This window comes from Ictidomys tridecemlineatus, chromosome 2, assembly GCF_052094955.1.
Source record: "Ictidomys tridecemlineatus isolate mIctTri1 chromosome 2, mIctTri1.hap1, whole genome shotgun sequence".
Classification (NCBI taxonomy): Eukaryota; Metazoa; Chordata; class Mammalia; order Rodentia; family Sciuridae; genus Ictidomys; species Ictidomys tridecemlineatus.
In genome coordinates this window covers 191898811-191917471 of record NC_135478.1, presented here as the reverse complement: position 1 = coordinate 191917471, position 18661 = coordinate 191898811, and the positions used below count along the sequence as shown (strand labels likewise).

Here is an 18661-nt window from a genome sequence, read left to right as displayed (position 1 = left end):
AGCTCTGTATTACTTCTGGCTCTTTCCAAAACCAAATGCTCAAAGATGAAGACTTCCCTTCGTGGTGGGGGTGAGGTGGGGCAGAATTATTCAAAGGAGCATGTCACAACCTAAATATATCTTGAACAATGACAACATCAATAAAGTTCATATTTCACTGAGGGCTTATTTTACAGTGGCCAAAACATTTGGATGAACATGATTAATACATTTTAATGTTTGTTATATCTCTAGTAATACCTGGGCCCTGAACTGACTTATTTTGTAGGAAGTCTTGGGTGAAAGATTCAACAGCAAGATGAAATCGTGGAATGGCTCCTTGATATTCCATTTGCCATGAGGGGTGGTGAGAATCGTATTTGAGACTCTTTATGTGAAAGTGTCATCTCTGGAAACGTAGATAGACTTTGGGTCGCAGGTCTCTCTCTACCCCCTTTTTTCCTATTGTCTGATAAGGTATTCTCATTTGAATGAAATGTGTTTTTTGACATCCTCCATGATAGTAGGAGCTAAGAACTACCATGTGTTGACAACTGTATGGTGATTACTTCACAGAGGAATCACTCTTACAGTAAACAGGAATTGACAACTGGTCGTTCATATTTTATATATAAATATAAATATTTGACTGCCCAACCTGCAGTGTTATTAAAAAGTGATAACATTAGCTTTAACATCATACCTCTGTCAACATTTTGACTTGTTTATTCAATGCTACTATATAAATTTGTTCTTTACATGAGCCAGGTGTGATGGTGCATGCCTGTGATACCAGTGGCTGGGGAGGCTGAGGCAGGAGAATTAAAGCCAGACTCAGCTACATAGCAAGGTCCAAGTAACTCAGCGAGACCCTGCCTCTGAATAAAATATAAAAAAGGGCTAGGGATGTGGCTCAGTGGTTAAGGCCCTGGGTTCAATCCCTGGTACAAAACAAAAAGAAATTTAATACCTGAATAAACAAATATGAACTGAAACTTCTACAGACCAGACTAGGTGTACTAATATTTGTAATGATAAGACGACGTAATCTTAAGATATTTAAGACATAGGTGATAGGTACAGTCCTAGATGGGAAGGAAGGGTAGTAGTAGGACTGGTGACAAATAGGGATACTAAATATATAAGAAACCATAAAAACAAGGTTGAATGAAATATATTTAAATAATACAATAAAGAAATATTTCCCTCAACATGTAATATTGAATAATATTGGCAATCAAACTCAGACATAAGAGCAGAGCTACAGGTAAAAAACAAAGCACTACAGACTCTGGAAGATGGATAATATTAATTCATTTTTGGAAGGCTTCATGGAGGAGATGAAATTGGTCAAGTATATAAAAGCTGAGCCTGGAGGCCTGGCAAGGCACTTGACTCTTATATCTCTGGCAGCCTGTTTCGATGCTAGAATATAGTATGAGTAGGAGAATGGGAAGGAAGAGAGCAGAGGAGAAAGTCATTCTGTGCGTCATCATTCACAATGGTGCATCATTTCTCAATGAAATACTACACAGAACATTAAATAATATAATAATGCAATGCAATTTTTAATAGTGTGTAATCATTCAAATCAACTGTGTCCTAATACTTATGAAAGTTCTCTCAAGAAAATCAAATCTCACAATGAATCTCAGAACTGTCCTTTATGTAAGATCTGAAACCTTAATAGTGCTATACTTAAGAGTGAGGCTTAATGAGAAGTTGCCATGATGCACCCTGTCTCCTGTCTCCTGTGCTATATTAACTTTGTAACATCTATTCACATATGTCAGTCATTATGCTAGAAGCTGGGAATATGGTGAATCAGAGATTCAGTTCCAGCTCTCATGGAACTTAGAATCCTGAGATGGGGTGATCAGTGTGTTTGAGATAAAGATAAATTGACACAGATTGCAATACAGTGTGAAGTGTGCCTGGTAGTAGTAGTAAATAGTGCTATGTGAGAATAGAGAGATATATGCAACCCAGGCTGGAAGATTGAGGAAAATTGTTTTAAAGAAAGGATATTCAAGCCTAAGGAGTTGGAACTAAACCAAGTGGACTGGGGAAAACTAACCAAGGCAGAGAAGCAACCCAGAGAAGAGAGGAAGTGGGGAAATTACGGAAGGAGGAGGGGGAGAGGAAGGAAGAGGGAGAAAGAACACATGGTGCTTCTTCCACAGTGCTTCCTAGGAAGTGAAAAAGATTTAATACAAGGTAGGTGAGAGGTTGTGGATGTACATGAGACTGGGAAATAAGAGGAGAAAATAAGGGTGGATCAAACAGTGCTTTATTCTTGACTTGTTAAGGAATTCACAACAGAAATCCGATAATGGATTTTTAAGATGGGAAGAAACAGGATCAGATTTGTGTTTGAACAAGTTTACAATGGCTAGGGTGGTGTAGTCCTAGTTATTCAGGAGGCAGAGGCAGAAGGACTGATTGTGACCAGGAGGTCAAGGCCAGCTTGAAACACTGATTCTTTTTTTAAAAATAAATTAATTAAATAAATAAGTAAGTAAGTAAGTAAATAAATAAATAAATAAATTGGAGAAGCATTCCATAGGATTTGGAGATGAACTGCATATGGAATGTGAGGGGAAAGTGCCACATATCTATTGTGGCTGCTGAGAAAATGGTGTCTGTTAACTGAGTCTTATCTGCAAGTGTTATAATAAAAGAACATGAACTGCAAAGGTTACTCATTCCTGGATATTGCCAGGTTGACATCAGTGCTTCCAGTAGGAATGGCAAGGCTACAGTTTGTTTTTATTCTTTCTTCTTGAGACAATCCCTGGTCATATTCATTCAGTACAGAAATGAACTGCCCCCACGTTACTGAAATTAAAAAATGCACCAAGTAACTGTTTTTCAGTGAGAAGTTCAAAGAGAAAATCAACTATTCATTGCTTCTATCTGAAAATGGATAATTGCAATAATTTTAACAAATTAGACTTTATTATTTTTCAAATTAGGAAAATCTTTTTAAGGAGCTACAAAATTACACTAGGAGGCCTTTTAGAGACCACCGACATAACTTTAATGATGAAAAATTGTGAAGGTTGAATTACTGGTTCAATTATTGCTTCATAGTTCACGATTTTTTTTTTTTTTAGTATTGGCAATGTTTTGCAAAGTGTTGATTAAACAAGTGAAAGTTAGCACATGTTATCCTAGAACTCATAAAATTGTTTTATGTTGGTATCAAAATGTCCTGGTAATTTTTGTGGCAAAATGAAAGGGTTGTTCTGATGAATAATATGAAATAAAATGTGGAATAGTTTCTTAGTGATCTTGCTTGCTTTTAAATTATTTTGTTAAGTGATTTATGCACATTTATCCAGATCATAATTATCTTGATTAATATTAAGAAATATAGTATTTATAATCCCAATGTTTAACAAAGTGCTTCATGATTAGCCCTTTATAAATAATTAACCCTCTTGTATACAAAATTTTATAATTTCATTTTGGATTATAAAGTGCCAGCTAATATTTTCAAAATTTTAATCATACATATATAATAGATTCATCAGAAATATAAGTAGTATTATAGTTCTGACACTACAAATCAATGAGAAATCAAACTACATTTGTATGTTTTTGCAGTAATCACATATTTTTTTGGTCTTTGGCTTTTTTTTTTTTTTTTTTGGTACCAGGGATTGAACCCAGGTGTGCTTAACCACTGAGCCATATCCTAGCCCTTTTTATTTTTTATTTAGAGACAGGGTCTTGATAAGTTTCTCAGGGCCTTACTAAATTGTTAAGGCAATTTGAACTAGGGATCCTTCTGCTTCAGCCTCCAGAGCTGCTGGGATCACAGACATGTACCAGTATGCTTGGCTGGTCTTTTGACTTTTTACATTTAGATGTTAGATGTATATTATTTAATCACAAAAAATTGCTAAAATTTAGAAAAAAATTTAAATATGCTATTCTGAAACATGTATTGATTTGTTGCTGTTTTCATTTACATGTGAAAATAATGTCTGGAATTAGGTAATCCAACTAGGAACTTCTTTTCCATTACTACCATAGGAAACAATTAAGTTTTATGTTGCTTATATTTTTGTGACAGGGAAGTGTATTTGGACCATATCTGCTCTTCCTAGATAGGCAAAACCAAATTGCTACAACTCCTTAAATGATCTGAGCACTTAATGCTAAGCTTTTTTATGTTATTTAAGAAAAAATGCTTAATACAAAATCAAATAATACAAAGTCTCAGCAAAGAAATTGAAGATACTAAGAAAAATCAAATAATAAATTCTGAACTAAAAATATAACACCAGAACCAGTGAATTTGAGGATAGAAGACTAGAAATTACCCAATTTAAACAAATCAAAAAGGCTGAAAAAATAAAAATAGTCTTAGGGACGCATGGGTCGATTAAATTCTACCATTGGATCACTTTAGTCCTAGAAGGAAAGGGGAAAAGAGGCTGAGGAAAGTATTTGAAGAAACAAAGAAAATTTCCTAAATTTGGGAAAAGATCAAAATCTAAAAATTCAAGAAACTGAGTGAACCCCAACCAGGATAAACCCAAAGACACACATGCCAAGATACATAAACTGAAAACTAAGGACAAAGAAAAGAATCTTGAAAGCAGAGAAATTTTTGGCATTAAGGAAATAGATTGGTTACCATAAAAATGACAGAAAATAGAAATACAATGATCTTGACTTATTCACTTTTTGATATCAATTCTTGTCTTCTGCCTTTGAAGCTGAATTCAACTGAGCTAACACTTATATATCATTTACTTGACAATAGGCATTAACAAATTGTGCTGGGTACCTTAGGGATATTTATCAATCCCATATTGCTGCAATGGCTCCACAGTAGGTTATTATCCGTCAAAGTAAATTTTAAAAACTTTAGTAAAAATCTAAAAAAAAAAAAGAATGCAAGAATAAAAATTTGAAATTTGGGATTACTGAATGAGCTTCAGCTCTGTGAACTCCCTGAAATCAATCTAATAATTCAAGTATGCATGAGTATTTTTCTAGGCCAAGGGACAATACCTTTCACTGCATTCTCCAAGGTGTTGGTGGCCTATACAGATTAAGAGCCATCATAAGGGGTTCCGTTCTTTTCAGGCAAAAATCATATGATCTAACTTAGATTAGAAATGATGTTATTTTTAGAAGATATGTAGCCTATCTTATCCATTAGAAATTCTCGCATGCTACCTCAAGAGAATTCTCTACTTTAAAGGGGAAAATAGAAAAGTGAGTTTTCTAATTCATCCTAGGCACATCTAGACATACACATTCAATAAAAAATGTTTGCTCGTAGTTTTATTTTGAACATTGTAAAAATCAAACCGATTTAAAATGTACCTAAGCTCTGATTTCTTTCATTCCACTGAAAAAGTTCAGACCTGCAAGGAAAAAGCAGCAGCCTCCCTAAACTGGTATCACTGGGCTATATGGAAGAAAGGACGATGGTTCTACAACCGGTATTATTCCTTTTTTTTTCTTCCTTTAAAAAAAAAAAAAAGAAAGAAAGTAGCATGTACAATCAAGCTGCTAATTACATAACGTATAACCACCAATTTATCTGATTAAAGAATGTTAGTTTTCTGATGGGAAAAAGAAAAGTTAGGACAATCATAAATCTAGAGTCTATGTTTTTATAACACAGGCTTCCCATACTCTTAACATCTCCCATGAAAGTCATGTCTATTTATATTTGGAGAAATTTCCTATTGATGGAATTTTAGCAACTGTTGCCCATTTTCTGATGTCATCATTTCTGAAGAACTAGAGATTTGACAGTGCATTTTAGGAAGACACTTGATTACCTAATAGTGAAACTATACATTAATTTGATTTACAATTTTATGTTGGCTGCATCTTCCAAATCTAATTAATCAGTGAGAACCTTTGTTCAACATGCAATTCCAGGATCTATCCTGCTGCTATCCAATCAGGTAAGGAACCTTGGAATCTAAAAGTTTTGTCAAGTGCCTGAAATGATTCTTGGATTCTAGCAAGTTAGAGAAGTCTTGAACTCATAATGGCATATATATTATCTTATGTTGAAACAAATATAGATCTTAATCTAATTTTCTGGGTGAGGCAAAAGGTCTGCATTTCCTAGAGAAAAACAAACCCAGTAATGTTGGTATGAGGACCCTTTAAGTAGCTAGGCCACAAATGGATGATTCATTTTACTGGTGTGCAGGTCAGTATGGGCCATTACATTTTTCCTTCTGTATCTGTGAATTTTCTACGTGGAGTCTTTTCTTCCTCATTGCTGCCTATTTCTTATTGATTGTGTGTGTCTTCAAGCTAGTGTTGTAGTCAAGATAAGAAACCTGCCCTTCTCCATTTTGGTTATATAAAAATACACACACAAATTAAAAATAAATAAATAAACAGAAATGAATAGCACACATTAACTTACAACATAATGAGCTTATATTTAATACAGTAATTCTCACCATGGGGATCTTAATTAATACAAAAGCCGTTTTGCTTACATTGAATCTCTTCCAATGTCAACATAACAGTGGCTTTTTTTAACATTAATTTTTTTCTCCATTTCAATATTAGATGCATTGAGTACATTTTTTTTCAAAACTTTGTTTTCCCCCTAACGATAAACATTTCACTTTTGGTTATTTGATATCTAAGTACAATATTAACTTGGGAGATAAAACAAACATGTAATAAAAACATGGAGAAAAAAACTCCTTAAGGACTCAGGAGGCAGTGATAACTCAACAGTGGAGATTTGTTAAGAGTCTGGGCAAGAGATTCCTCCTTCCTACTTCATATGCTTTGAGAATTCTTAAAACTACTACTTCTGTAAATTTACACTATCCCACATCTTTGACCTTTTTTCTAAGCAGCAAATACAATTTATAGGCTGCAGTTTTCAGTGCATTGTTTGTTATAAAGAAAACGTTTTTTTCTTCCATTTAACAAACATCCATTTGTTCCCATTTCATGGGAAACAACTAAACAACACTACTGTTCACTGGGAAATTCACAGAGTAAAGCTCAGGTTTAATCTGAAGAAAACAAGTTTTCAGGGCGAAGTTTGATTCAGGAGGCCCTTGAAAGTTACATCTGTCCATTCCGCTTTCGTGCATACACACCAAGACAAGCACAAATGCCTGTAATGCTGAGAACCACACCTAACAAGAGAGCGATTGCATCTCCGGCTTCTACTGCTTCAACAACTGGCAGAACCAAGAGCAATGAAATGAGGACTAAGAGCAACTGTGTTGAAACTGAGGTCATGATGCTGGGATCTTGAAGACTTAAAGGTTCCTAGAAATTAAACACGGAAACAAAAAGGAACCATTACAAATTTCTACCTTTTCAAATTACAATATACACACACAAGTAACAACCCACCCAATCCCTTAGAGAGTTTATGAATTATTTTGATCCATCTCAGTTTACAATGAAAAAACAGGGAAGTAAAAGACAGAAATCTGAGGCTTATCTCATGACAACACCTTATCCCCAGAAATTCTACAATAATGCCATCACTATGTTCACAAACCAAAGAAACTGAACAGCTGCAGACAGTTAAGAACAAACAAAAGAAATGCACAAGACACCGGGAAACTTAAAATATCCTGGTGACTAAGTATTACATTTTCCCAAGGTCTCTCTAACCTAGGAAATGAAGGCAATTCTGGCTAAATCACACAACATATAACTCGGTGAAGTTGTGAGAAATTAAGACTTACCAACGAAATGGCATATATAAAAATCTATCTGACTTGAAATATTCCCTTTTTGGAGCTCCGGAAGATGAGGCTAAGAGAATACACGTGACACCGCCTATTAGAGTCGGGAGAGAGATTTAAAAAATAATTATTATTTTTATAATTATTTTAAAGAGGAAGCTAGAGTCAGGGCAGAGCGGGGAGTCTGTATGGAAGGGAAAGAAACAGTTAATGAGTAAAGAAAACAGTTTATCTAACAAGGGGTAACTAGATTTAAAGTTAGTTCTCCCACACAGAAAAAGCTAAAATAAACCAAACCGAGAAGCAAGTTCATTGTAAGACTTGATGTAAATATCTGAAAAAGAATCCCTCCTTGGACGCAGCAAGGTTCAAACTCTTCCGTTTTGCAAATACACACTGGGGCAATCCACGTATCCCCTGGAGCTGGCTCGTACATTACCTTCCGGGAAGCAGCCATTACAGGAATGGTGAGGAGGGCGGAGTCTCCGGACTACATTTCCCACAAGCCCTCTGCGGCCGACTCCCGTGATGCCCTGGCGCGCTACCAGGTGACGGGCTAAGGGCAGTGGGGCCAGCTCCAGCGGGACGCGGGGAAGCTTCTTCACGGGGCTTTTTTCGCAGTGTCCGCATTTTAGTGCTAAATGCAAGGTTAGTGTAAAGGCCAAAAGCTCACCTAGAAATTAAAGAGAGAGAGAGAGATAGAGAGAGAAATAATAATGTTTTCTGCCCAGTTTAGAGTTTCTAGACGCACAAGCAATTCTGTCTTTTTCTTAGGCTGCAATAAAGCAGGGTGAGTGAAGTCCAGGAGAACTGTGTGTTTGGGACGCTTTTAAGCCAGTGAATTTCAACATTTCTGAAGCAGGGACATCTCTAACCACATTACAATTGTGCCCTCACATAATTTGGAGTAAACATACTTTATATAAAGTGTGTGTGTGTATGTGTGTGTATAACTATCATAATTATCCATTCACAACACCATATTAAAAATATATATGGTGTTGTGAATGGATGATTATGATAGTAATGCATTCCACTATTGTCATGTATGTAAGAAAAAAGTTTTAAAAAACCAATTGTGCCCTCATTTGTTTTTATTATTTTTTTAACCAATGGGGAAAATAAGCGAGTTAAATAAGACATTTGAGGAAATGTTAAAACCATTTGTGGTGTTAAACGGACCAAGTTTAGGAACTACCGTTTGAACCCAGTGAACATCTCTTATGCTTCAAGTTACAGAGTTTTGAGCTTGTGTTTTCAAGAGTGCACTACCCTCATTGCTTCCTAATCATGCTTTTGTGAGACCTCTGTCCCAAATATTCCCCAAATGTTTGTATGATGTCAAATTATTACTTTTAAACCATGTTGAACTTTTTGCAAATGTAAGCCTTAACCCATTTTGTAAGTTTCTCTTGAAGTTATTTTAGTCAGCTTTTTCGCTGCTGAGGCTAAAAGATGACTACAACAATTGTACAGGAGGAAATGTTTATTTAGGGGTTCAGAGTTTCAGAGGTTTCAGTCCATTGACATATGACTTCATTACTTGGACAGGATATCATGTGGGAAGAGTGTGGCATAGGGAAGCAGCTCACGATGATCTATATTTCTAGTATAAATCCAGCAAAGATTTATATTCCTGTTTCCCAATAGGCACCCAGCAGATGCTTAGTAACACTGGCTAATGATTATTATTTGATTAGATAAATGTACCAAGACAATTTTAGAAGAACAAGAGGTGACAAATAAACCAAAGCAAGGTGTCTGGCAAATAGGAAATCTGAGGATAACTGCATGAGAATGTTAACATTGCTTATCTAAACTTGGATTATTTTAACAAGTTCTTGATAATTGCCTCATTTATATTTTCTTAACATTCTGATATGAACATTCAGATTTTTTCCCCCTATATGTTATTTCAGTCAGCTAAAGTCTGTCCAGACTAAAGTAATTCAGACTCATTTGTAAACATTGAACATAATGGTTTGGTTTTAAGTCTGAAGAATCTATAAATGGTGAGATGTTTTTTTCTTTAAATTATTGCAGTAAGAAATCAATTAATGACTTAGCCTATCTGCAAAAGGATTGCAGAAGTTTGTACAAGAATATTTTGGGCCCAAATAGTTTCAAAGTATAACTTTTTAAATTTTCGTAATCAGCACCCACCCCAATTAGCTGCTTTAGCAAGAGTAGTGCCATATATGCTTTTTTTGATGTCTTAATGTAGTCCTCATTTTCTAGTTATATGTTATTTTAGTTCTGTTTTCTCCTCTCACTATCCTAACTCGTCATTGTTTTTTTAAAAATTACTAATTTGTTCAAATTCTTCTACTTTCGTTGCATAAGGCAGAAATCCAAACTACTTATCAAGATCCACAAATCCCTACACATTTTGGCCTCTGTCTGATGCCTTATGATCACTCACTCACCCATTTCATTCCAACCACACTCAACTTTTGGCTTTTTATCTTAACCAGCTGATTTTGGTTTTCGCTATTGACTTTTCTCTTTCTGTTTTCTCTACCATTAGTACTTTCCTCACAGATGTCCGCTTGTTGTTTTTCTCAGCCTCATTCAGGTTTCTGTTCCAACTTCACCTCCTTCTCTGAGCACCTCACTAAACAACAAAACAAAACAAAACAAAAAAAACCTCTGCCATATGTCTCTGTTCTCTTTCCTTTTGTTTCTACATAGTGCTTATCACAAACTAAAACTGTATTATACATGTATTATTTTATGTGTTTCATAGGTTAATAAATATAGTAAAGTGAAAATTCATTTATATTTTATTTACCATTAAGTTCTTAACTATTGTAACAGTGCTTAGTGTAGATACTTAGTAGGTATTTTATGAATGAATTGGTGGATGAGGTTAGTATAAGACCAAAATTTGATTATTGTTAGTCACTGTTATATTGTTTATTGTATAAACTACCTTATATGTAGGAAGTCTGCTTTTGGACTAAAGTATGAAAATAATTAGATTAAGGTTATTTTGAGTCTTAATTTTTAAAAGTTAATTCATTTATTTTAATTAGGTATATATGCAAGCAGAATGCATTTTGACTTATTGTACATAATTGCAGCACAACTTTTCATTTCTCTGGTTGTACATGATGTAGCGTTGCACCATATGTGCAGTCATACATGTACCTAGGGTAATAATGTCCATCACATTCCACCATCTTTCCGGCCCCCATATCCCCTCTTTTCCCCTCCCCCCATTTTGCCCAAAGTTTCTCCATTTTTTCTCCTCCCCCTCCCCATATGGATCAGCATCCATTTATCAGAGAGAACATTTGGGCTTTGTTTTTGTGGGATTGGCTTACTTTGCTTAGCATGATATTTTCCAATTCCATCCATTTACCTGCAAATGACATAATTTTATTCTCTTTTAATGCTGAGTAATATTCCATTGTGTGTATGTACCACAGTCTTCTTTATCTATTCATCTATTGAAGGGCATAACCTTTTTAATAATACTTTACATCTATGTAAATATAAGGAGCAGTAGCATTTAAAACAGGAATGTAGTTTCTTTAAGAACCTGTATATAATACTTGCTACTTACTTCCTTTGTCCACTTAAAGGAAAACATTGATTGAGAACACATTAAACATTTAGGGTGCTCGAATCCAGAACTCAGTTTTTCAAGAGGAGAGTAAGCTAGTACCATTTCACTAAAATAGAGATCACTGTTAGCCAAAGATACTCAGAGGTGAAGAATACTACTTAGTCACATATCTGAGCAGTGGAAGGCATAATTTCCCAATCATCTGTCCCAAGAAACAGTTTAGAGAAGAAAGGAGAAGTTGCTTCTCTTTATTTTATAACTGTTAAAAGTGAGTCATTGGTAGGCCCTGAAGGAAGGTATTTCAAGAATCCATCAGAGGAGGCAGGATAAGCTGATATCAGCATTTTGCAAGGACTTGTCAGTGTCAGGGAATTCATAAAACCCAGACTTCCTCATTACCAATAGGGCCAAGACAAGTGAGTGGAAACATTTTATTGGAGCTTCACTATTTAAAAAGGCAAACACAGAGCTAGTTAGTTTTCCCCATCAATAATAGGACATTTATCACTGAGAACATTATGTTAGGCTAACTAATCATTAAACTCACAGGACTGGATTAGCTGCATTTTCCAGAGCTATTTAGTTTCTGGTAGAGAAAAACAAAAAAGAAACAAAACACCCACTGAAGATAAATACATCTTGTGCTAGTATTTTTACAGAGGTGTATGGAGAAGCCACAAAATGTCAATTTTGGTATGATTCCAGGCACCATCTAGGACACATGGAGGATGTGGTTTTGAATCATGTCAGTTAACCTCAGTTATGTGGAAATCCATGGACACATAAACTCGTATTGTCCAATGAGTTAGAGGAACTCCACTCATAAGCTTGATGGATTCAACTTTTACTTGTATTGTTGGACTTCTGGGAGTCAGTTAAGAATGCCTGTGTGGGACAAATATATAATTTCGAAAAGTTGCCAGATTAACTCTTTATATAACCCTTGGTAACAGATTAAGAACATAGACTTTGAAGATGATAAGTGTTTTGCCCCAAAATGAACTTATTAACTTATTATTCATTAACTCTGTGAACTCCTACAGATTATATAATTTCTTATTGTATTTTATTGAGACAATATTTGTACATTTTTTGTGGGATACATAATAATAATTGGGTACATGTATACAGTATGAATGATCAAATCAGGGAAATTAGCATTTCCATCTCCTCAAATATGTATTATTTCTATGAATTTATAATTCCTATGAATAAAATCTAGACTTCCTCATTGGCAATTGAGCCAAGGCAATTGAGTGGAAACATGTTATTGGAGTTTAACAATTAAAAAGACCAATGCAAAGCTAGTTAATATTTCCCAACAATAACAAGACATCTGTCATTCAGAATATTGTTATGTTTGAATTCTTTGTTATTTTGAAATATATAGTAATAAATAAATTGGAGACTGTAGTTACCCTGTTGTATTATAGAACATCAGAACTAATTCCTGAATCTAATTGTATTTTAGTACCCTTTATCCAACCTCTCTCTTTCAGCAATCATCCATAGTTTATAGTGACCACTATTCTATTCTTTAATGAGATCAACTATTTTAGTTTCCATAAATGAATGAGAACATATGGTATTTATCTTTCTGTGTCTGCCTTATTTCACTTAACATATGTCTTTCAAATATATCCTTGTTGCCACAATGTCCAGATTTCCTTCTTATTTTACAGCTAGATGATATACAATTATGTACAGCTACCTTCTTTTCTTTATGCAGTCAGATGTCAATGGACACCTTGGTTGATTCCTTAGCTTGTCTATTGTACATAGTGCTGCAGTATACATGGGAATGCAGATATATTTCTAATATAATGATTTCATTTCTTTTGGATATGTATGCCAGTAGTGGGATTGCTGAATTATACAATTGTTCTAATTTCAGTTTTTTGAGGAACCTTCATATTGTTTTCCATAATAGCTACTAACTTATATTCCCACCACAAGGTATAAGAGTACCTCTTTCTCTACAGCCTCATCAGGATTTTTAATTTTTTGTCTTCTTGATAGTAGCCATTCTGACTGAAGTGAGATGAAATTATCTAACTTCTTGAAAATTGAGTATTCTTATCTGTAATGAAGAAATAACCAAACAAGGAAATTTAAATTCAGGGTTAACTTATTTTATGGGAGCATGAATAAATATTTATTGTGGAAAAGATTTTCTTAGTAAATATGTTTTGATGTTTCATAGGGTATGTTAGTCATATTTTAGTCATATAATAAAATACTTGAGGCATCTATATATATAAAGAAAAAAAGTTTACTTCACTCAAAGTTTGGGACATTCAAAGATGTAGATCTGACATCATTCGTTCTTGTGAGGGTCTCTTTCTTGGCAATGTCACATCATGGTGGAAGAGTGAATATGTAGAATTTATATCACCAAATAGGAAGTCAGAGAGAAAAAAGAGACTAAGGTTCTGTAATCCTTTCCAAGAAAACATGGCCAGTGACTTAAGGACATCCCACTAGAGACCACTTCCCATCAACTCCCAGCAGTGGTAACTGGGGGATTAAACCTTTAACCATAATGGACCCTCTGGAGATACAAACCATATTCACACCATAAGGAAACAACACTGACCAATGACATTTGTATTTAACAAACTCTTAAAATGGTCACTAATAGGCAATAGGAACTATTCCACACATTAACAAATATAACAAATATTTTACTCCTTAAAATAATCCTATGAGGTAGTTGTTATTATCTTCTGTTACAGAAGAGAAAATTGAAGCAAAGTCAAGTAATTTATCCAAGGTCACATAACTAGTGAGTGATAAAGGCATATAAAATCTAGGAAATCTGATAAAATCTATCCATACCTTAATTATTTCCCACATGTGAGAAATGTCCACAAAATCAAACACCATTTTAATTTTCTTTGAAATAAGTATTACTTAGGAAGACTATTCCCGATGACCTATTAAGGGGTCATTGGTGCCTGTAGGCCCCCATTCAGTGGGTGAGTGAATGCCACTATTCATCTAATTTATTAGTTGGTTTTGAATTACGTTTAATAAGTATGTAAAAAAAGGGATTTTTTAAAATGAAAATTTATCTAATCCAGACTTAGATGCACACTTACTGAGGAGAATTGTTGTTACATATCAAAATACATAGAATTTGTTTGGCAAATCTCAACTACCATGAAATCCTTGAAGTACATACAGCATACAAAATTCAAAATTAAAGTCATGGGATCCTTTGAAAATCTTTGCTACAGGTTGAGAGTTTAAACTGGTTGCTGGAAAAATATAGGGAGGTTATTAACAATTTAGAACATGCAGTTCACAAGGATATATTAATTCCTCTGTATAGACCAGGTGCTCATTATAATTAAGAACTGGTAACCATGGAGACAGACAGCATGAAATTTATAAAATTAAAAACATAGCAGATAGAAAATGCAAATAGCATAGGAGAATGAATCATGCCCCAGCTAGTCTTAGCTTGGTTTCCGTTAAATCTAAAGACTTATGAAATTTCTGTCTGGTCATTTTCTGAGTAAAGCCACTCATTTTCGAGACTATGAATTTTCACACTAGATGTCTTATGTCATTCATTTGATAATGCTTTTTATATAGAAGTAGTTTAGACTTGTTGGAATGCATATAGGGCTAGGATTTTGATAGATAAACAATGTCTGGGAAGGGGTGACTTAAAAATGATCTTGGAAACTTGATTGAGTACTTGAACTTCTTTTGTGAACATTCTTTGTGAATTTTCAATTGACAATTTGTAAGTGATTGGTCACTTTTATTTCTTAAATTTATTTCTTTTGCTAAATCTTATTGAAGATTCAGGTAGAGAACTGTGCGGTATAATCATCAGTCTGTCCTGGAATGATTTATTCATCTATAAAATGGAGAGCTGGAAAGCAACAATAAATTTAATCTCTAGCCTATAATATTTGATTGTTTATAAATCTGTTCCCTGTTTACATTAGGACAAACGAGTTGTCTGTAGATCATGAAAAGTAGTGCTGTTCGGGTTAAAAATGTTCATAAGTAATAATAAAAATCTTACATTATGAAAAATAGTTTTACTCGAGAAAGTCATCAGTTTATCCATTAAAAGTAAAGTTCTTTATATTAAAGGTGGAACAGGTCATGTTTAAGAAATTGATTGCAACCAGTTCAATTGAGGAAAAAATCCTGTACAATGCAATTCACAGTTTCATTGGATTATGATTTGGATCCATTTTAAACCCTCATTTCTCAGGAGGAGTCAAAGTAAGTAGTTTCCCTCAATCTGAGAGTGAGAGTGAGGCCCAGCTTTTGAAAGCTGCCTATTAACACTAGTGAATGAATTGAAGTGAATGTGGTATACTATGTAAAAGTACAGTGAGACCTTAATAGAATACTCTACCTACCTTTGGTTACTATGTTTTAAAAGGGATCTATAGAGATAGTAGAGGACCCAGGGAAGAGTGATGGGGTTGATTCAAGTTACTGAGAATTTGTCCAGGAAGAGCATTCTCCAAGTGTGTTCTTCAGTTCATTTGCCTCCCAAGTTACATGAAGAATTTATTTTAAAATGCAGTGATTTAAAATAAATTCTCCAAGTTGTTCTTAGATTTGTGTGAACTTAGAATCTTTCCCTCATTCTCAGATTGAGGGAAACTACTTACTTTGGCTCCTTAGATTTGTATGAACTTAGAATCTGTCTCTGTGGAAAATCAATTATTGGGGCAGGTTATTTGGGAGGAGAAGGGCCAGGGGCAATTGAATCATGTTCTTTAACATAATTAACTATAATATTTAATGACCCAATTAGAATTATCAATATGACTATTATGGACCCCTTTCCAGTTATTGATGAAGTGAAAAATACATATATTTCATGGTATTTGTATACATATCAAATGGATTTTTTATCATTATTTCTTATAGTTTTTTGTCATGGAAACATAATTTTTTAAATGAGTGAGACCATTCTAATGCTTGCCATCTTTAGAAATGTGAAAATATCTGATTCTTTGGGGAAAATACCACCTTAGTGCTGAAGAGGACTTTGAATAACAGAAAGGACAATATCCTCTGTTATCTGAAACAACAATGTTGTCATGAATTTTATATGTTTTTTAATAACAACCTTCTATCAAAGATTGGGACACAGCATTCAATGCAGTTGGATAGAGGTGATCAGGAGAGTTGTTCTGTGATTTTCCAATATATACTTTTCTGGTGACAATATTAACTAAGGATTGAATTTATGAGGCCTTGGACCTATCTTCCCTAAACATTTCTTCTCTCAGTGGGTATTTGGAAGGGGCTGGATAACCTGGAGTGCTGGTATTCTAAATTGCTGGCTGAAGGCCCATCCATATGCTTCATAACTGAGACCAGCAAGTAGCAAGATAGTTATCCTATTGTGGAAATTGAGTTGTTCTAACAAGTGTTTTTTAATCACACTATTACTAGCTGAATAAAGTGAGACATGGTCCTGGAGCCCAGTCTTTTTTTTTTTTTGTCTAGTTACAATGATATTTCATATAATACCTAGAATTTTAATACCTGCATAACAGCATTCCATAAATACTTGTTGAGTACGTTAAAAGTTAAGACTTTAAGGTTTAAGTCAATGTAAATCTCAATCAGAATCAACATGTGACACAGCCACCAGCTCAGGGGGTGTGATCTTGGACTGCAGGAATAGAAATATGATATCTAAAACATGGAGGGAAAGTTTTGCTTCACTCTTCCAGTTTGGGCCATGTCTAGCAGCATGGCATTCTTTGACGGGTCTCCCATTTTAAGACAAACATTCAAAAAGCTAAATATTGTGATGAGACTAGAATCCTCAGTGGTAGGACACAGTTGAAAGACGATGGGATTTAAATGAGACTACTCATTGAGACCATCTGCTATTTTTCAGTGGCTCATCCCATAGGATAGGCCCTAGAGGAAAGCAATTGGATGTGGTTGAGATTACTTTTATCCACTCGTGAAAGCAATAGGCATGTTTTAACCTAAAACAAGGAAAAACTTTCTAGTATTTTAAGAAGGAATTGACTGCCTTGATGAGCTATGAGCTCTTGATCAAACAGAATAATGGCCTAATGAATACTTGACTGAGATGTTGTAGAAAGAATTTAGACTTCAAAAAGATGGTTACAATACATGTCCTTGAAAGTTGCTTCTGAAACTGACATTCTTTGATTCTCATACTTCTTTCTGATTCTCCTCCCGTCCATCTTCAAGTCCTAAGCTAGTTATTTGGTCTCATTACAAAGGCTTCATTCAAAGGTTTCCAAGACACCACTATTTATCTTTCTAAAGGCTTTATTCTTAGTATTTCAGAATTTCTATCTTTATTTCAAACTGTGAGGGAAAAATGACTTCTTGTTCTATTTCTGAAAGGAAAACTTATTTTGTTACATTTATATGTACATAAATGTATATTGCTAATATTATTATTCATGTTTTACCATCAGCCTGTGTAATTAACATTATTTCATAAATTATCATGTAGACTAAAGTGAATATATGAAAAAAATTGATTCTGTGTATTTTATTTAGCTCAGCAAAGGTTTATAAACTGAAGTTCAAAATATAAACTTGATAAGATTTTCAATGTGATATGTCCTGAAAATGGATTTCTTATGAATTATCTGAAAAATGCTCTCTGCCCTGAGTCAGAACAATTTTAACAGACTTGCAAATATAGTGTCATTGTACCATACATGCATTTTTAATTTTGGATCGTTAAATCTTAGATCAAGGTACATTTTCAGGGCTGGGGATGTGGCTCAAGCGGTATCGCGCTCACCTGGCATGTATGCAGCCAGGGTTTGATCCTCAGCACCACATACAAACAAAGATGCTGTGTCTGCCAAAAACTGAAAAATAAATATTAAAAAATTCTCTCTCTCTTTAAAAAAAAAGATAAATTTTCATATATATATTTGTATTGGCTCTTTACCACCGAGCTTTGCCACTGAGCTATATTCCCAGCCCTTTTTATGTTTTTGAGACAGGGTCTCACTCCATTTCTTAGGTCCTCACTAAATTGCTGAGGCTGACGTTGAATTTGTGATCCTGTGTCAATCTCCCAAGCTGCTGGGATTACAGGTGTGCGCTGTCACACAGACTATGAAATTAGTTCTTTAGATTTAATTTCTGAGTAAGTATATCCTTTTAACATTGGACATTGAGGTATAATTGACTTGAGTATATAGATAACAAAATATGTATCAAGATTGGGAAGCATGTTGACATTGCTTATAATATTATCTAAGTGTTTAGCTACTGAGGGAAGCAAAACCTGAAAACAGATAAAGTCAAACATTAAATATATGATTAATGTTGAATTTTATGAAGTGTTTTTCATTTTTTTAAAGGACACACTCATTGAAAAGATTATAATGAGCAAAAAATT

At 34.3% G+C, this 18661-nt stretch overlaps 1 protein-coding gene and 1 long non-coding RNA gene across 3 annotated transcripts in view; one reads left to right on the top strand and one right to left on the bottom strand.

The window, feature by feature from the left end:
* Nucleotides 1-18661, top strand: part of LOC120891862 (uncharacterized) — a 284577-nt gene that overhangs the window by 17817 nt on the left and 248099 nt on the right. The gene's annotated exons all lie outside the window — the stretch shown is intronic.
* Nucleotides 6391-8227, bottom strand: Smim30 (small integral membrane protein 30). 2 transcript variants are annotated; one of them, XM_040291568.2, is made up of 3 exons: nt 8134-8227; nt 7695-7788; nt 6391-7266 (listed from the first exon to the last, which is right to left on the bottom strand). In XM_040291568.2, exon 3 carries the CDS (start codon nt 7234-7236, stop codon nt 7057-7059), a length of 180 nt encoding a protein of 59 aa, XP_040147502.1. In that variant the 5' UTR covers nt 7237-7266; nt 7695-7788; nt 8134-8227; the 3' UTR covers nt 6391-7056. The 2 variants fall into 2 exon arrangements, with proteins under 2 accessions (XP_040147502.1, XP_077896461.1); XM_078040335.1 differs by lacking the exon at nt 8134-8227 and adding an exon at nt 8016-8116.

What these genes read in the sequence shown, in the direction of transcription:
- Smim30 (XM_040291568.2), bottom strand. Translation starts at nt 7,236, where the DNA reads ATGACCTCAGTTTCAACACAGTTGCTCTTAGTCCTCATTTCATTGCTC.